General features: G+C 45.4%; 1 protein-coding gene across 1 annotated transcript; it reads right to left on the bottom strand.

Annotated features, from left to right (window-relative positions):
• Nucleotides 1-1,365: 1,365 nt before the first annotated feature.
• RNF169 (ring finger protein 169) lies at nucleotides 1,366-18,415 on the bottom strand. Its single transcript, XM_033145824.1, has 6 exons — nucleotides 18,106-18,415; nucleotides 11,460-11,536; nucleotides 8,213-8,359; nucleotides 6,743-6,855; nucleotides 5,476-5,572; nucleotides 1,366-3,922 (listed from the first exon to the last, which is right to left on the bottom strand). The coding sequence occupies exons 1-6, from the start codon at nucleotides 18,413-18,415 to the stop codon at nucleotides 2,708-2,710; spliced, it is 1,959 nt and encodes a 652-aa protein (XP_033001715.1). The 3' UTR covers nucleotides 1,366-2,707.
• Between the last annotated feature and the right edge of the window lie 785 nt (nucleotides 18,416-19,200).

Genomic DNA, 19,200 nt, shown 5'->3' with positions numbered 1-19,200 from the left:
GATTCTCTTTCCTTCCAAGCACATACTCAAGTCAAAAATCTGGGTTTGTTCCTATATAATTTGTGAAGTTCTCCTTCGTGCCATAGGCAATCTCTTGTCTGAGACCACATGGATGGCACTAGACCTTTTCACAGCATATCCTGGAAAGAGACCGTTGTTGTGAAGATGCCACATGGGTAAAGCTTTGCTTCCGTACCTCGGTGGACCTTTCCACAGACTGTCAAGACCTAGACCAGGCTTTTCCAAATTCAGTCAGGGCCATATCACACACCTGACTTCGCCATTGCTTCTGCCATCCCAGTTTGCCAGCAGGTGCACCTGTAGGATGCCCTGTGTTTCTGGCACTCACTTAAATCACTTGTACACCCTGAGGGTGTACTGATCAAAAGTCTAACAGGCCTTCACTCTCACCCATTCGTTTTTACCAGCAACGAGACATGGCAGAGTGATATTCTCTGTTACTCCATGCCAGCCTTAAGCTGGAGCCTTTAGCATTCATCTCCTGCCAGGAGGGCCTGTGGGGTGGAGGGAACGTCATTGGGCCCTAAATGGGTCTCGAGGGCTGAGCCCCTGCAACATGCACCGGGAACACACAGCCTGACTACCTGTGTACGGTAGTGCAACAAAAGAACTGGAAATCCACATAATTCTTTCAGTGACAATCCTAAATGCCCATTATGAAACATGATCATCAGCTCACCCAAATTATGTTACTTGACGTGTGATCACTTGGAAAAAGTGCTCTGCATTCACCAAAGATTATGCTGAAATAAGTATCTGAAGTGAACTCATACTTTCCAAGTTTTTAAGGCCTAATTCTCCTCCTCTGGTGTCTTTCCAATCCCCTTTTCTTACCAAGGGGCCACATCTTTCCAAAGGGCCTGAAAAGGTCTGGTCTTTCCTTACTGTAATGGCAGTCTTTGGCATGTTGAGAATATAATACCAATTGCTCCCAGGTTTTCAGCAAGGAAACGTGGCATTTTACATAAGCATTTTCTGTCTCTTTAACAGATCAGCAAAATTTAAGCTTGCAATTCTACTCAAGCTTACCAAATAGTGTTTTCAGTGGGGCTTCCTTCTAACTAAGTATGATAGAATGGTAAGGACCTAAGGAAATGAAGCAAAAGTGAAACCAAAACATATTCTAGTCCTGTTCACCAGGGGGGAAAAAACCAATCTGGAATTAGTTCAAAGTCCACCTGAACAAAGGGCAAGAGCAACACTTTCCTCCCCATAGTTTTTAGAGAATTCTCTAAGTGCCGGGTTTGCTTGGTCCAAGCAAGTGTCAAGGCTGATGCTAGATGGTGCAGACCGCAAGAGCGCTGCCTCTCAAGCAAACAGCTGTGTATCCAAAGGGATACAGCGACACAACACAGAAACTTGGGTCTACAAGTGACTGCTAAGTGCATTTTTAAACCGCAACCTGATTTTAGAGATTACAAGTTTCCACCCATTGAGAGCTTCTTTGGCTCTAACCATACTAGGATAGCATACTTATAGACTATTTAATCTGTATTTCACCTTTTGTGGCTTTCAAATTCTTACGACAAAGCAGGCTTGTGAAAAGCCTATCTGATACAGCAAAAAAGTGAAAAACAAAAAACCCCTGCAGCACACTAGAAAACAAGCATTGCTGAGGAGATTGTAAATATGGCACACTTCTACATGTGGAAACTTTTAACTTGCTGACCAAGTGAGCACTGGTTGGGGCAGGTGTCCAGAAAATTCTACCAACACCACCTATCTCCAATTCAAAACCCACTTTAAATGGGACAGTTTAGTAATCTGCATTGGGCCTTTCAACTCGGTAATCTCAAAAACCAGACACTAACGGAATCCATTCTCCATGGCCGTCTCATTCACACAACACATCTGCACACATTTCCAGTCACAGAAGTCATTCCACTGCTGTCATAGTTTATATCCCCAAAGCTTTGCATGATGAGGAGCAAGAGAAAGGCTTGGGATAGCAAACAAATCACCACGGTGGTGAGAGAGACTAGGTGCAATTTCTCTGTGCCTTCAGTTCTGTCTCGCCAGAGTGGGCAGCCTTGTATTTGTACACTGCAAATCTGACTCCTACTAACATGGCCTTGGGATCAAAAAATAATCTACGGCAATGCAAACGGATTGTGCCAGGTGTTAAGAGATGGACAGCACAAACAGCAGCCACAGATCTGGCAAATGGTTATTAGTTTGGGTTCTGCATAAACAGCCCTCCATATATGTGAATGCTCAATAATACACAGTATATTTAAATACATTTCTGTGTATCCCACAGTTCAAGTGGCTGGCCTCCCTCTCTCTCAAGGCTGCTCCTGAGGTTACAAGATCACTTACAGCAACTGGCTTCAGTGACAAAAAAACGCCAATCCAATAGCGTCATCCACTCGCAACCTGGAAGCAGTTTGCATAACAGTGGGACTCAGCTGTAGACACGGGTCTATGCCCTCCTGATCAGAGTGAAATTTATATGGATTCCTGTGAGTGGGTCTTAGAGAGTCTCAGAAGCAACTTCAGTAAAAAGAATAAAGTGTAGCCTACGTCTGTGCAAAGACCTTGACTGTAGCGTGAACTGGATTTAACTCACCTTACCATAAAAAAGTAAACGCAAATGGGGGAGGGGGAGGTAGGATAACAAAACAGGTCTTCCTCCTTCCCAGATCATTTTGACCAACCTCACATTAACTAGAAAAGGCAACATTGTTCAATAAGTGCTACTTTGACCCGTGATGCTCTTTGACCGCAGGAAATACTGATCTGCTCTCCCTTTCCGCCTTGCCACTGTCCTGTTCTCACTGTCAAACTTCCGCTGCAGCTGCAAGGCCAGCCGGCGGTCCTCCTCCTCCTGCTTCAGCCTCTGCTCCATCTCACTCCTCCTCCTCTTCCTCGGAGGTTCGGGAGCAGCCAGTGCCCCATGGTGACAGGCCACCTGCCTCAGTCTCTTGACCGAGCCGGCCTGTTCCAAGTGCTTCATTTTGCACTGTCTCTTTCGGCCCCTCCTCAAAGGCGAGGCCTCGTCGCTGAGTGCTTTCTCGATACAGACGCCATTTGGGAAGTTGCTTAGCTCACTTTCGTTCAGGTACTTAAGCTGCTTCCTGCCAGCTGCCTTGACTGATGGGCCGAGGGCCCTGTTCTCTGGAAACTCTGAGCTGACTCTAATCACTTTCCGGGTCACCATTTTGGCATCAACGTTTAGACATGTTTCCATCTGCCGCAAGGCTGATTTTGTGCTGGGGACCTCAGAGATCCTGGTATTTAGGGTGCTTTCGTAGGGTCTCACTACGGGTGCTTTGGGGTAATCTTCCACCGCCTCCAAGTCTCTCCTGATATTGCCAGAGCTTTCAAACTTTGCAACACAGACGGAAGGAGAACAGTCCGTCTCTGCCTGCACATGTGTGATGGTTTCAGGTGGCAGCATGTCGTTTGATATCTGCAGGGGCTCTTTGACGAGTGAGTTCGCGCTAGGAACCAGAAAATCTTCCCCCACCTCTGGGGCCAGGGATGTTAGGGTGGCTTTAGTAAGTGTCTTTTTCACCTGCCGTTCCTGGAATATCTGCTCCCATTTTTTCAAGATCCTGGGACTAGCTTCGTAAGTGGTTGGCTTCTGTAAACTCCTCGTTAGGTTCCTTGGAGTAGATTTGATAATCAGAGGACTGAGAACTCCACCGTCGGGAAGCTGCTTTGGAGGTGTGCAGGGTGAACAGACAATTGGCTTGAAGTGATTGAGTTCTTCTGAAATGCTGTCATTGCTCTCGGGGCTGATAGAGCGCTCTGGCTTCTGGAGGATAGAGAATGAAGCAGCTGCGTGGAAGACAAGGCGCTTATCAGCTGTTAGGTCTGGGGCAGAGAGGCAGCGATTGTTCTGGGTGGACGATAAAACTCCAACAAGGGGAGCAGGTGCACCAGATAACTGGTTTATCTGCAAGGAGCAAGTGGGTATCATTAGTAACTAATTCATACACAGCTTAATGCCAAAAGGGGTTTACAGTGGTCCTTGGTTTACAACCACAACCTGTTCTGGACATCCGTTTGTAAACCAAAACAGGTTGTAACCCAAGGTGCGCTTTCGCCAATGGGGCCTCCAAAATTTTTTTGTTCCCAATCCCAAAAAAATGGGTTGCATTCCAAAAATAAGGTTGCAAACCGGGACATGCACTTCCGGGCTTGACGTGTTTGTAATCCAAAACGTATGCAAACCAAGGTACCACTGGATAAAAACTATTTTCACAGATTACGTTGAGAACTGCTGCTGCTGCATATTAACATGGAAGGCAGATTCAGGATAATAATGAAAACAGCTGTAACGCAGCCCTCCAAGCACATTACCAAAAAAAGCCAAATTCCATGTTATAGAGCATTAAAAACAGGGATTTGAAATAAAACTGTCAATATCATGACGATGCTATACAAAACTATGGTAAACCACACAGGACATACAGTTCTGATCAACACACCTCAAAAATGACATTGGAGACTTGGAAGGTTTTTTTTAAAAAAAAAAAAAAACAAACAGAACTGAAGTGATTGTGGGGCTGGAGCAATTCACCAATGAGGAAAAGTTACACAACATTTGGGGATTAATTCAGTGAAAAGGTGGATAAAGAGGGAGGCATGATAGTGGTTTATAATGATTATGGATGGTGAAGGCAAAGGGGACAGAGAGAGAATAGTGCAGTACAATAGTAAGAACCCAAGGTTATTTGATGAAGCTAGATGATGGAAGAATCAGGATAGAAAGAAGAAAGATCTTATTCACACAGTGCATAGTTAAAACTATGGCATTCACTCCCAAATGAAGTAGCGATGTCCCAAACTACAGGTGACTTTAAGAGACAAATTCATAGAGGAAGAGGCTCCCACTGGTGGCTAGCCATGAAAGCTGAGTCCAACCTCCGCTACAGGAGGCAGTAAAAGCCTCTGAAATGCCTCTGAAAACCAATTGCTGGGATTTGCAAGTAGGGGGAGCACTCTTGCACTCAGGTCCTGCCTGGGAGTGTCTTATGGACCGCTGTGAAAAGAGGGTGTTAAGCCAGTGTTTTTCAACCTTTTTGGGCAAAGGCACACTTGTTTCATGAAAAAAATCACGAGGCACACCACCATTAGAAAATGTTAAAAAAAAATAACTCTGTGCCTATATTGACTATATATAAAGTAATTTTTCAATTTTCCCCACGGCACACCAGGCAACATCTCGCGGCACACTAGTGTGCCGTGGAACAGTGGTTGAAAAACACTGTGTTAAGCTACGTGGGTCTTTGGCTTGAGTCAACAACAAACTGCCACATGGAAACACCCACAGGACCCTTTGCGGTAGTAAAGGAATCTGTCCAAGACACACACATTCAGTATTACAGAAAGCCAGCAGATTCAGCAGTCCCCTGGTCAAATCAAAGACTCTTTGCAATATAGCTCAGGGCATTTTGAGGCAGTGGAACCCAACACGATAGCCACCATTTTCAAAATCATCATCACCTTTGTTCTGACTGGAGCTGATCTTTGCCTGCTTTTGGATCTTTCTCGAAGGGTATCGTTGCAACTCTGGCTCCTTTCTACCTTGGAGCTCAAGTTTCTAAAAAAAAAATGTAAAGAAAACAAAAGTTTAGTGGGAAAAGCACAATAAATCAACACAATGCCTACACAATGTTATCATTAAACACCAGTTTGTGCAGTATCTTCCACTTTGTCTCACCTGGGGGAAGGTACAGGCACAGACCCACAGTATATATGCAGGTAGACATACATGTATTGAACAAGGTACTGTTCTGGTTCAACCACATGCCCTCAATCTAGAAATCGTATTTCACTAGTTTTAGTTTTATTGCTTCTAATGGTCTGAGCTTTGTTTTAAATGTTGTGAACCCATTAGTAATAAAGATACTCCAGATATGGTATAAAAACCATTTATTTTTACTAATGGCCCATGACCTACAGAGAGCCCCCTCACTAAGAACATGAAAGGGCTGTGAAATCTTTATAGAGAGGAGCTCCAACTGTTCAGCATTTCTGGTCCACATGGTTGCCAAGAAGATTTCAAAGCAGGAAAACAAAATCCAGCTAAACTGCCCCTTCACGCAATACTGCCTCCCCCAACAGCTCCACAAAAACCAGGCGTCACAACTTCCTTGTGCCGGAGTCCCTGTAACACATCTGCATAAATGTGCACACAATTTAGAAGTGGTTTCTAATTTGCAGTTTATTCCAGGAACAAATTCTGGGCCACTATAACACAGTCCAGAGTCATCTGCTCACTCTCCTAATACTCCTTGCCCCAACTACCTCCGCTGTCTTAGCTGGAACTTTTCCCTAAAGACTGTTATGAAAACTTCCCGCGGGGGCAAGTTGAGAGACTGACCCCCAAGCAGACGAAGCTTCCGTGCCCTCTGGCTTCTTGAGTCCAGGGGCACAAGGGTAATATGCGATTGTTTCCCAGCTTGAAAAACAACACGCACAAGCCAGTAAGGCTAAAAACCTACTTTATTGTAGATTATATCTCTGCGTAGCAGCTCATTATTTCAGAGCTGTCTGTAAGAGCGTCTGCATCTCCTGACGCAGAACTGAAAGTAAAGTACATCCGTACATTACAATGACATCACATGTGTGGGAGCTGGTATGCCCAGTGTATTTCCCACAGAGTGGAAACATGCCTCATAAGTCTTGTGACCTTGCTGCTGCAGCGTTCGCAGCTCGGCATGGTATAATATCACAACAAAGACAACCCAGAGAGTGACCAAGGACTTACCCTGCCACCAATGCTATTGAGTAGGTGCTTCCCTTGGAGACAAAAGCTGACCGATGTGCAGATTTGCCCTGGAATGGTTCCTCATTCTCGGAATCAGAGAGGCGTTCAGGAAACTGAAGTAATCAAGGAAAGATTAGTTGACACTTTCCTTATTTATAACAATATTTTAAACAGCCAACTCACAAAAAGTACCAATGTGGCATACAGTAGACCACAAACAGCCTCACTCTGGCAGTTCACTGCTTCTTCCAACAGTGTTTTGAGCCTCCAATCTACAGAGCAGTTACGTTTGAAGTACACACTGAGCAGAGGGAGATTTGTTGGCTGTAACCAAATTTGAGACAACAGTAGAAGAAGAAAAGAAGAGCCTTTCTGCTGGATCAGATCAAAGACTCATCTTGTGAAGCATCCTTGTTCCCTTGGTGGTCAACTAGATGCCCCTGGGAAGCTCGAAAGCATGACACGGCTCTTTCTCCCACTATTGTTCCCTAGAGGATGGAATGCAAAGGGGCCTCTGAGCCTGAATGCGATTTACATCATCGCCGAATAGATTTCTTACATCATCACTTCAGTCTTGTGTGTGTTTTTTACATCTTGACCAGTATATAGCCATATGGTTTCAGAGTTAAGGGACTAAAATAATATGGCAGCTATGGCTATCCACGACTAATAGTCATGATGGCTAGATTTATATCCAACATCACAGGGTGTATGCCTCTGAATACCTGTCACTGGGGAATAAATAACAGAGGGAAAGGGATACTAGCCAATCTAGTCTCTATGCCTGGGTCCAGAAATCCTTAGCTCATCAATATTCCATGGGAGATTACTCTGTACCTCTTGAATACACGTGTCTGAAAGCGAGTAATACTGAAATCAACTGGGCTTTCTTTTGAGCAAAGCTTTAGGGTCAGGGTTGTCATCTAGTTAGGTGCCCCCTTCTCCCATCCCATTCAGCATTCTGTCTGCACATTCATGTAGTTATAGCTAGGGGGGAGGAGCCCACTCAGCACTTTCAATCCCTGCAGTCCATATTCGTGGGAATCTTTGTCGTGTGTTGGTTCACACAGCTGAACAACAAAAGCTGTGGCTTCCTACGGCAAGTCTGCCCAGAGGAAACAAGGCCTCAAAAGTTCCCCTTTTGATTGTGCACTGAATTTGGTGTGGCCATGAACCTGACAATAAAGTCCCAGGAGAAGACAGTGTGCCATAATCCCTAGCGCCTGCAAGATATTTCTAGGAGGAACACCCTAATTATTGGCTTCTGCATTAAAAGCAGCAGTATATTTTTTTATCCTGCATCCACCATATGGACTGTAACTAAATCGTATGGGGGGGCACTGCAGATGTTTTGCCCACAAAAGGTTCAACCTCTGATGCCTCCAGGCTATGGCAGGTAGGTATACAGCTTTTTTGTGGTGGTGTGTGAGGGGGGGGAAGAAAGCAGCATATCACAACCCAGTTACTTACACGTTCTTGGGTCATTTTGACCATTAAGGACTCCTCTTTCTTCTGATCTTCTGTTTTTCTTTTCCCTGCATCAGTAGTGTCCTCAACAATCAGCTTGTGCATAAATTCATCAGAGGTTCTCTCTTCTTGAAGTTTTTCATCCCTCAACTAGAAGCAAATGAGAATTAATGCCCTGGTTTAATCTTGCCTCAGCTGCTGTTCTTCTTAAAAAATACAGCTTTTTTATTACTGCGGCTACATTTGGGTGCCACAGTTAAAGAGAGACATTGATCAACTGCAATGTGTCCCAAGATGGGTGACCAGGACAGTGAGCAGACTGGAAACCAAACTGTATGACAAATGATGAAAAGACCTGGATCTCTTTAGCCTGGAGAAGTGACTTTTACACTGATTTTTAGGCAAAACATTCCAAAGCAGTTAACATAACTTAAAAACAAAGCGATCCAGAGAAATACAATAAAACAGCTGAACAACGGTAATGTTGTTGTTGTTCAGTCGTGTCTGACTCTTTGTGACCCCATGGACCAGAGCACGCCAGGCACCCCTATCCTCCACTGCCTCACGCAGTTTGGCCAAACTCATGCCAGTCGCTTCGAGAACACTGTCCAACCATCTCATCCTCTGTCGTCCCCTTCTCCTTGTGCCCTCCATCTTTCCCAACATCAGGGTCTTTTCCAGGGTAATGTTAAATCCAGATAAAACCCATCATTAAAACCTGAAAACACTTAAAGGTGGAAACAAAGATAGTCTTCACCTAGCACTGAAAAGGTCTCAGACTCTGCATCATGTGGGCCCCCTTGAGAAGAACATTTCAGAATTCAGGTCCCACAATCAAAAGGCCCCTATTATGGTCACCACTCACCTTGCCTCAAAGAGGCAGGGGGATCCATAAGAGGACCTAAGTTGGCTCATGGTAGTCATTTTAGGAATATAATTAATTATTTTTGGTGTTGCAAGGTTCTGCTTTTAAAAATAAATAAATAAGGAAGTTATTATAGGAAGGACAGGAGCTGCAGCTGTTCCTCATGCAGAAAGTCTCATGACCAATCCCTGACATCTCCAGATAGAGCTGGAAATGTCTTGTCTGAAACCCTGGAGAGAGGCTGCCAGTCAGTGTCAACAATATTGAGCTAGATGGAGCAACGGTCTGACTCCTATTTTCCTATCTATTATGCGAAAATTATAGCGAAAAGATCAGGTGTAGCAAAGGACTAAATCCCAAGACTTGGCAGTAACTCCTGAATTTAGGCACTGGACAATCTATATGTCCCACCTGAGCATAGGTTTAGGTATCTGCTTCCTTTGGGCACAGTTTGAAGTTCAGAAAAGGTGTTTAAACGTTGAGAGGAAGCACATCTAAGTTCTGCCAGTGTGTCTGAAGAAAAAGAGCAGGCCAGCAAGCCAAACAGGAAGTGGACAAAAAGCTGTCTCCCTTGAAAACATTTTCTCCTCAATTGTTGCAAAGGAAATCATTAGAACTACCGGTATTGCCAGAAATGCTTCTACAGCATGAAGAAAATCTTAGTGCAGTTTCAACAAGGAAGCTGTGTAAGGATATGCAATTCCCAACTTCCCTTTCCTAAAGTCACCAGGCTTCTGCTGCTGCAGCTTTAAAACTACAAGATCTGTATAAGGAATTCAGTATTTCACCTCTATGATACTGCATGCGTAACATTTCTGTTTTCCCCCTCTGGTGGCCAATAGGCAACTGTGCTATCTTATAATCCTACGGTTTTGAATGTATCACCCAGAAGGCTCTTCACTCTGTGTCCCTTCCTCCGAGAAAACTACTGGGCAACTGGGTGCTTTACCAAGCGAAGCACATGGGGGCCTAGAGTCCCTCTGGAGAAAATTTAAACGGTGGGTAGCTAAGGCACTGCTTTGCAGTGTGTCCAACCACCCGGTGAAAATAGTTTTAAGGAGGAGATGGAAGGGGCAAAAAGAGCAATGGAGATGGGAGACGGGGAAAAGAATGATGGAAGAGGCGAGGGTAATGAGCAGAGCAAGAAAGAGGAATGAGTAAGGGTGTGGGGATCAAGCCTGGTTTGCACAATGTCTTCTGCTCCACAAAAGACAAAGCACTTGCACAACACAGGCACGCATAGCACCCTGCAGGCATGTGTCCTCCTTGCTTTTGCATGGGCCTGGCAAAAGTAGAATCCCATGGAAATAAAGCAACTTGAATTTATAATAATAATAATAATAATAATAATAATAATAATAATAATAATAATAATTTATACCCCGCCCATCTGGCCGGGTTTCCCCAGCCACTCTAGGTGGCTCCCAAACGAATATTAAAAACATGATACCATTTGTGTGATTTTTTACAAGGGACCCCCCCAAACATGTCCATGGATGTGTGCTGTCATTTTGTTGGCACCACATGAAAAAATCACGCAAGACCCACGAAGATCCATGACTTGGATCAACATCTGTGTGGCATGACAGCACTGGGAGTGGCAAGGGAAGAAGAGAAACTGAGGTTTACAGCTTTGGCACACTTTCAACATTCCACAGGTCTACAAAGGTTGGGAGCTCTTGCAATAATAATTTGCAGAAAGCATAGAAAACATTGTGCAGTTATCTCCTTTGCTCCACCTAATCTCTTTCTCTCATCCTCTACCACGGCTGAGAAAGATTCTAACAAAATGAAACAGAAACTCTCAACTGTGCCCAAGCAAACCTTCTTAGTCAAGGAAGAGAACAATTAACATACTTTAAGTTGCCCTCGGTAGTAAAAGAATGCCCAAATTCACATTTACAGAGATGTATATAAATTTGATGTAAATAAATGGATAGACAGACAGACAATTGATCTGACATTCAGAAAGAGAAGACAACAGAAATCTGGGTTGCAAGAGTCTACAGCATGCCTTAACACCCCTGAATGCAAAATGCTTATTAAAAATAGGGTATGGATCCTATCAGCCCCCAAGAATATCTATCAGTACTACAAAAGGATGAGCACAAAACACCGGCTCTATGCTGGAGACAGATACACACTAGGCACATGTAGCAGTGAATGCTTTAAACTTTAACAGCCATAGACCTAGAACAGGGGCAGGGGACTTCTGGCCCTCCAGATGTTGTTGGACTCCCAACTCCTACTAAGCCCCACCTGAAGGTCCAAAGTGTCAGGGAAGATGGGTGGTGGACTCCAGAAACTTCTGGAGGGCCACAAATTGCCCATCCTAGTCTTGATGACATGGCTGCAATGATTTTTCACAGAATGCAACTGTCTTACCTTTCGTAGCTGGCTTCTGTATTCCTCATGCAGCTCTCCAGGCTTGCTTAATGTGATGGGTGCTCTGAATATAAAATCTGCAGGCAGAAAGAGGGGTGGAGAAGTTGTTTAGTGTTTTGAGCATTAACAGAAATGCTACAGAAATGCAGTTAAGCATGGTTACTCTTACTACTATATCAGAAATGTTGCTTTTCCTCATACTGGGGTTCACCACAGGGAGATGAATCCACTAGGCAACTGCATTCTAAAATAGCAATAAAAAGCAGACCTTAGCCTCTCAAAACTTTTTTTTTAAAAATCAAGTGCAACAATGGTAGCCTACCTATGCAACTTGAGTGAAACTAAGCAGGGTTCGTGCACATAGATGTCCTGCTGCTGGAGAGCAAAATGTCGCACTACCTCCTGTGTCATCTCTAGTAAAAAGCTCAACAGCAACTTTAAAAACCACACCCACTTTGGCAAAACACATGCCCAGGCAAGTCACTCTCTGGAACCAGAGATTTTCTACAAAGGAATTCAAGACCAAGTAATCCATGAAGCCATCCAATTTTATCTCATCATGTTTGCAAAGAAGAGACTGCCGCAAAACAAATATAACTCACTGATAAGAAGCTGAAAAGGGACAGGTTAGCCAATCCACAATTTGTGCCCACACAGTACCACCAGCTAGCTTTAAGAAAACTTTCCACATTTAAGTTACAAAACACATGACCCATTCCAGTATGACGTGGGCATGTTTATTTTCAAACGTAAGAGTGTGGACATGAGTGCAAGAAGCAAAAATAAAAAATGTACTGTGTGCCTCTGTCGCTGTCCCATCTTCTAGGCATCAGCTCGGACTACAAACACCCATTTGCGATGTACTGCCTGGTCAAAAATTATGAAGCTGCTATCACGATATGGACTTCAAAATGGTTTTTGAAAATCGACATATTACCCAGCCCTAGATGACATGGGGGTGACATGTGTACAGCACCCCAAAAAGGTGCCTGAATGTACATTATCACACACTGTGTACATGCGTTAAGGGACTTATGTCGATTATTTCCCTAACAAACATTTGAAAAGTCAGGATTTTCCAGAAAGTCAGTCTCTAAATGTGCTCTCCTTTATACAAAGGAAGCCAGTCCTGAATTTCCCTATCACTTGAAAGGGAGCATGATTGTGTAACAGAGCGGGAATGCTTAAAGGGAAGCACATCCTTCTCTCAATAGTCCTTTCTAGTGGCAAAATGTATATTTTACTTTCCAGACAGGTAAGTTTGCCTTTCTTGGCACAAGGTCATGATAGATCTACAGGGGGAAGAGCATGCGTGTGCACACACAAAAGATTCCCACACCAGCAGCACCCATGACAAAGGCATGCACAAAGCTACACAGCCAGTCAGCTGCAGTGAGCAAAATGTATCTGCCGGGGCCCAGGGAAGCCTCACAACACGTGGATTTTTTATTTATTTAAAAAATTATTTAATGGTTTAGCATTAGTATGTGTATGGAGACAGATCTAGCAACTTTGTGTACTTGGTGCAAGGTTCCCCTAAGCCAAAACAGCATGTCCCCATGGCAGATGTTGCTCTGAAGTGACCCAACACTGGGTTGCTCAAGACAAGACTGAATTTCCTAGATCAGGCATGTCCAACAGGTAGATTGTGATCTACTGGTAGATCACTGGACGTCTGTGGTAGATCACCGGTAGATCAGTGGCTCCCCCCAAAGAAGCAAAAAAACTTTGGCTCCCCTAAAAAAAACCTCAACGTCTTTGCCCTGCACCAAAACAGGGCTTTCCTTCCTAAAAAAAAGCTCAATGTTGCTTTCCTCCTCCCTAAAGAAGCTCAACAACTTTTACGTGAACCCCCCAAAAGAGGGTAGATCACTGCCAATTTTTAACTCTGTGAGTAGATCGCAGTCTCTTGGAAGTTGGCCACCCCGTCCTAGATTAACAAAACAAAATCCAGTTTCCTATTTGAGGAAGTTTAATGTCAGGCCAGGGCAGGTCCTAAAAGCAGAATACCCTCTCTGAAGTTTAGCAGGTCAGAGTTTGGTCAGTGCTTAAAGCTAGGGAAGAAAAATTGACTTTGAATGCAGTAAGTAAACTATTTCTTAACATGTTTGTGACAGTTTACTGTGTTTAGTTAACCTGAAACCATGCCATACACAATCTTGACAAAGAACACTTTTGTCCATTCTGATAATCCAATTTAGATAGAAGAGCTGGATTTTGCAAACAAATGTAACCTGGTACATATAACAGAAAATAAATTAATTCAAGTTTCATTTGCCATATCCCAAATTCAAACCGACAGCGGAATGTTGCTGTGCCCCCCCTTCCCCGCAATTATTTTGAGTGCTGAAGAATCAGCCAGTGACTTCTATTCAAAGAAAGAAAGCCAACCGTTGAGATCTGAAGATCCACAAAACTCCCCCTTAACTCTTTGTGTCCTCCTCAGGTGCAGGGGCGTAGCAAGGGGGGCGGGGGGCCACCCCGTGTTCCATAATGGAGGGGGTGACAAATTATTAAGGAACAATTTTTTTGAAAGAAAATATTGAATTTTTTTGGATTTTTTTTTGCATTTTTTTCTTTTAAATGCCTGCTCCGAAGGTCTTATTTTACTATACTAGGGATTATATAGCTATATATGAAATTTCATGCATATTGGTTAATATCTTGACCCATTTCCACCAAAACAGCTGTTCACTTGGGTGTTTTCCTATGTCATGAAGGCTGAAAATTCAGTTCAGAGAACACTTACTGTTCCCAACCAAAACCCTGTGGAAAGCCATCTAATTAGACTTTAATTTGATTTTGAGATGTTTTTAGGAGGTAATTTAATTATTGTTTGATTTTATACCAATGTTATGGATCTGATGTTAGCCACCCTGAGCCCGACTTTGGCCGGGGAGGGTGGGATATAAATAAAAGGTTTTTTTTTATTACTTATTATTCCTTTGTAAATTTTTTCCCCCCAGGTACCAATTTACCTTGCTACGCCCCTGCTCAGGTGACATCAAGGAGTGGCAGAAGTGCAACTTGCAGGCCAAAGCTCAACACAGCATTATCTGAGGAATTCTCCTGAATAGTCAATTTCAAAAAGCAGTTTTCAGAAAACCTGTTGAACCACACCTAACCCAGACTTTCCATCCAACACAAAGTTATTCATTCTTTTCTGTAGTTGTACAGCAGACCAGAACAACCAGAAACTGTCAATTTATGGGGGGAGCCGATAAAATTAGTGGCAATGAAGTGCTTTTAGAGATGAAAAGGTTTTCAGGGTAGATAACACAGAGGTTTTATGGCACACTGGAATCTAGGGACCTGTTGCACAAGGAACGCTCTCTCAATAACAAGAAAGAAAAAAGAAGGGTTAAGGCTTAAGCCCTGGACATAGGTCAGAGAAAATGAAGGTAATCTGGTTAGTGGAGATCCAGCCCAGACAAGGAAAATGGCACAAAACTGAAGTTACTCATGACATCCGATTCAGTACCCAAAGTAGTAAAGGGACCTCTGACCATTAGGTCCAGTCGTGTCCGACTCTGGGGTTGCAGCGCTCATCTCGCTTTATTGGCGGAGGGAGCCGGCATACAGCTTCCGGGTCATGTGGCCAGCATGACTAAGCCGCTTCTGGCAAACCAGAGCAGCACACGTAAACGCCATTTACCTTCCCACCGGGGTGGTACCTATTTATCTACTTGCACTTTGACATGCTTTTGAACTGCTAGGTTGGCAGGAGCAGGGACCAAGCAACAGGAGCTCACCCCGTCACGGGGATTTCAACCACCGACCTTCTGATCGGCATACCCAAGAGGCTCAGTGGTTTAACCCACAGCGCCACCCACATCCCTGTGGTGGTTGTTAAAACCCATCAAATCCCTTGCTTTAGGACAGATTAACAACCTTGCCGAAGGCGGTAGGAATTGGAGAATAACAGTAAGTCCAGGTCACCCTTTCACCTTTGACCAGAGAAGGGACAGGGCCATTCCCTGTATACACACCTTAGGAAAAACTTTCCCCATACTATCACCATCTCACTTCACAAATCATCTTCTTTGTAGCAGCATTATGTGTCCAGCATGCATTATGTAGCTCAGTGGGTAGAGCACAAGACTCTTAATCCCAGGGTTGTGGGTTTGAGGCCCATGTTGGGCAAATTATTCCAGCACTGCAGGGGGTTGAACTAGATGACCCTTGTGGTCCCTTCCAACTCTTTAAGTCTATGATTTAATTCTATGTCCAGAACATTCAATAGGCCTACATCTACCCACAAAGTCAAGAAATACATGACCAATACAAGAAGCAAAACTAAACTCACACTTGCTCAAATATCTCCAGAGTATGTTTAAAAGGTGCAAATTCACACTCCATGATAAAACTCACAAACACACATACACAAAGCCCTGCTTTACAACATGTGAAATATATTTGGGACTAATTCAGCACCATGAATATTAGTTGTTTTCAAATACACTGGCAGAGTGACTAAAAAAATCATCATTTTATGTTTGTGTACAACTGCAATCCATTTAAGTGATTCAAGGAGTGGCCATCGTTCCATCAGCAACCAAGAACAGGAAATTAGCAGACTTAGAAACATATTTTGCATATGCATCATTACACAGCCAACCTCTTGTTCTTAGGAACATCACCTCATGTGTCATATTGTTCTAATCACACTGCGCTCCACAAACAATTAGTGGTGCATATGCCTTTTCCCAATGAGCATGACTATCACACCCAAACACTCACAAACTCACACACCAAACGCATCCCATTTCTCTTTGCCCAAGTGTACAATACAATACATTTCTTGGGCTTTCAATGCTACATTCTCCTCTGTCCACTGCTCCTCTCAACGCCTGACTCAAAGCAGTTACAGGTGGGTAGCCGTGTTGGTCTGCCATAGTCAAAACAAAATCGAAAATTCTTTCTAGTAGCACCTTAGAGACCAACTGAGTTTGTTCCTGGTATGAGCTTTCGTGTGCATGCACACTTCTTCAGACTTGACTCAAAGCAAGCCTCCAACACCCAGTCAATCTGGCACTAAATTTATCACAACACTCGAGACCCACGAAGGCTGTACTGTTTGGTACCTCTGGTTAACACGCACTTGAAAAGCCTCCCAATAACATGCCTGGAAGTCCTGTGCGCTGGATGTGGATGTACAGGATGATCAACCCGTGTGGTGTAGTGGTAAGAGACTAGGAGCTAGGAGGCCAGGGCTCAAATCCCAGCTCAGCCATGAAACTCCTAGGGTGACCTTGGGCTACCTCACAGGGTTGTTGTTCGGAAAAAAATGGGGAGGAAGAATACAACTTGAGCAACTTTGAGAGAAAATGGGATATAAAGGCAAGAAAGAAAGAAAATTAAACAGCGTACAGTGGTGCCCCGCTAGACGAATGCCTCGCTAGATGAAAAACTCGCTAGATGAACGGCATTCGTCTAGCGGAAGCTGCCCCGCAAGACGAAAAAGTCAATGGGGCTGCTTCGCAAGACGGAAAATTTTCGTCTCCCCCCCCCCCCGTTTAGCGGAGCGCGGCTGTCATTGCCGCTTCGCTAGACGAAAAAACCGCTAGACGAAAAAATTCGTAGAACAAATTATTTTCGTCTAGCAGGGCACCACTGTATGTCTGAAGACTGCTCCCCTGAATGACCTGACCCTGCGAGGAAGAAATACACACACAGGGCTCCTTCACTTCTCAAGATAAACTTCAGACGGATGCCAACTGTGCCAAGGGGTGTGGACAATGCACAAGATAAGAATGCAAACACAAAGGAGCCACAGCCAATTGCAACTGACTGCACAATACATGTGCTTATTACACTCCTCCTTCGAGTGCACCAAAGATGCATAAAACATGGACCTCCAGCACACGGCTGATGTTTTAAAACAAACAAACACACGCATACCCCAATGTTGTGGTTAGCTAATTCCTTAAAACCATTCTTTTTTGGGGGCCAACTTGAATTTTATAATTCTGGGTATTATGGTTGAAGTGATCAATTATTTCTGGGTATTTAACCAATTATTCCTGGAAATAAAGCTCGAAGGAATCAATTTCAGCAAGATCCACAGAGAGTGGTTAAAAGCAGGTGGAAAACACGGGTCTTCAGGGTCACCTGAAAGGTGGGCCAACACGCATCTGGCTCTCTCATTATTTGCTCTGAAGGCATTGCAAAACAACCACCGCAGCCACCACACGTATCTCAAGCCTGTGTCCATTTAGCTAGAAATAAATGCAACTGCGTTCTCGGGCGAAGCCCCACGCAGAGCAGCTCTCCCCGCCTGACACAGCTACACAGGCCCACGGAATTTCGTGTTTGCATCTTGTGTTTTTATGCCCCGAGATCTACGAATGCAAATTTAATAAACAGCCACCTGCTCGCAGACCCACGCGCCTACGCCCGTCCCCGTGCATTTATCCATTCACACACGCGCGCGCGCCGCGCCTGGGCGCATCCCGACGTGCTTCGCTGGCAACTGGGGCGCCTGTCCAAAAAAACACACACCCTGAGGCTCCGCTGCCCACGTAGACAGAAACACGAGCGGGCGCGCGGGCGCCCACCTAACGTCAACGAGTCGCGTGCATTTCCTTCACTCACGCACACATAACCCATTCACACGATACGTGTCGCGCACGGGCGGGCGCCGCACCTCGCTCTGCCTGGGCGGGCGGTGGCGGAGGAGGCGGAGGCGTCTCCCCTTCCGAGGGGGCCCGAACCGGCTGCGAGGAGAAGCTGCCGAGGCGGCTGCGGCAAAACGGGCGGCCGGGGCCCTGAGGCGGGCAGCGCCGCGGCCCGCAGGCGCACCGGGGCCTGCCGCCCTCCGACGCCTCTTTTTCCTCAGGTCCGCCCTGGCGCCGCCTCCTCCGGCCCCGACCCCGTCGCAGGAGCGGAGGCGGCGGCGGAGACCCCGCGGCCCGGACGCCGAGCGCCGCCGTTGCTGCTGCCGCCGCCGCCGCCATTTTCTCACGGCGTGAGGGGAGGGAAACGAGCCCCCGCGAAGGCCACGCCCACCTCCTCCATATTCATGAGCCCATCCACCGCCAGCCTCCTCCTACTCCTCCGCTGCTGCTGCTGCTTGTTGTGATGGTGCCGGCGGGGGAGGGGGGGTAGTGTAGTCCGTTAATGCGCGCGCCGCTGACGACGGTTAGGAAAAGGCCCGCGCCTTCCTCGGCCGCCGCGGGATCCCCGCCCACTTTCCCCCACACACCCAATAGCCAAGCGAGGGTGGTTCAGCCGCGCCAGTCAGAGGAGAGGGCCGTGAATGAGGTTCCTCCTCCTCCTGCTGCTGTATATAAGTGACACCGCGGCCGCTGCCCCCACCCCACACCACCCAAGCCCCCACAGGCGTATTTTGCCTGGTTTTCCCGTTTCCCTCCCGTTACACGGCTGCACGTTGTCAATAAACGCAAATAAAGTGACTGGAAACACACGTGTCCCTGTGTCTAGAGCGCGCGTGCGCACGCACATATATGCATATTTACACGAAAAGGGTGTATATAACGTGTGTCTCGCATATCATTGAGGGAGAGAATATAGTACAGAGACGGATCTGTGTGTGTTGTGTAACGGTAAGGGATATACAGATAAAACTCACAGATATTGAATTCTGAACTATCTTCCCAATACCCTTGGCAGAAGAAAATGAATTCTGTCTTTTGCCAAGAACATTGGAGCCCCAGCAATGTTTCCATCACTTTTACCAAAACTGACAAGGCAGGAAAGGAGCCCACAATTAGTCTGGGGC

This window comes from Lacerta agilis, chromosome 4 (genome assembly GCF_009819535.1).
Source record: "Lacerta agilis isolate rLacAgi1 chromosome 4, rLacAgi1.pri, whole genome shotgun sequence".
In the NCBI taxonomy this organism is placed as follows: Eukaryota; Metazoa; Chordata; class Lepidosauria; order Squamata; family Lacertidae; genus Lacerta; species Lacerta agilis.
This window is presented reverse-complemented; position numbering and strand designations above follow the sequence as displayed.

Coding starts and splice junctions, on each gene's coding strand:
- RNF169 (XM_033145824.1), bottom strand. CDS start 18,415: ATGGCGGCGGCGGCGGCAGCAGCAACGGCGGCGCTCGGCGTCCGGGCC. Junction 8,360..11,459: donor ACAGAAGCCAGCTACGAAAG/GTAAGACAGTTG, acceptor ATTTGCTTCTAG/TTGAGGGATGAAAAACTTCA. Junction 6,856..8,212: donor TCAAAATGACCCAAGAACGT/GTAAGTAACTGG, acceptor TGATTACTTCAG/TTTCCTGAACGCCTCTCTGA.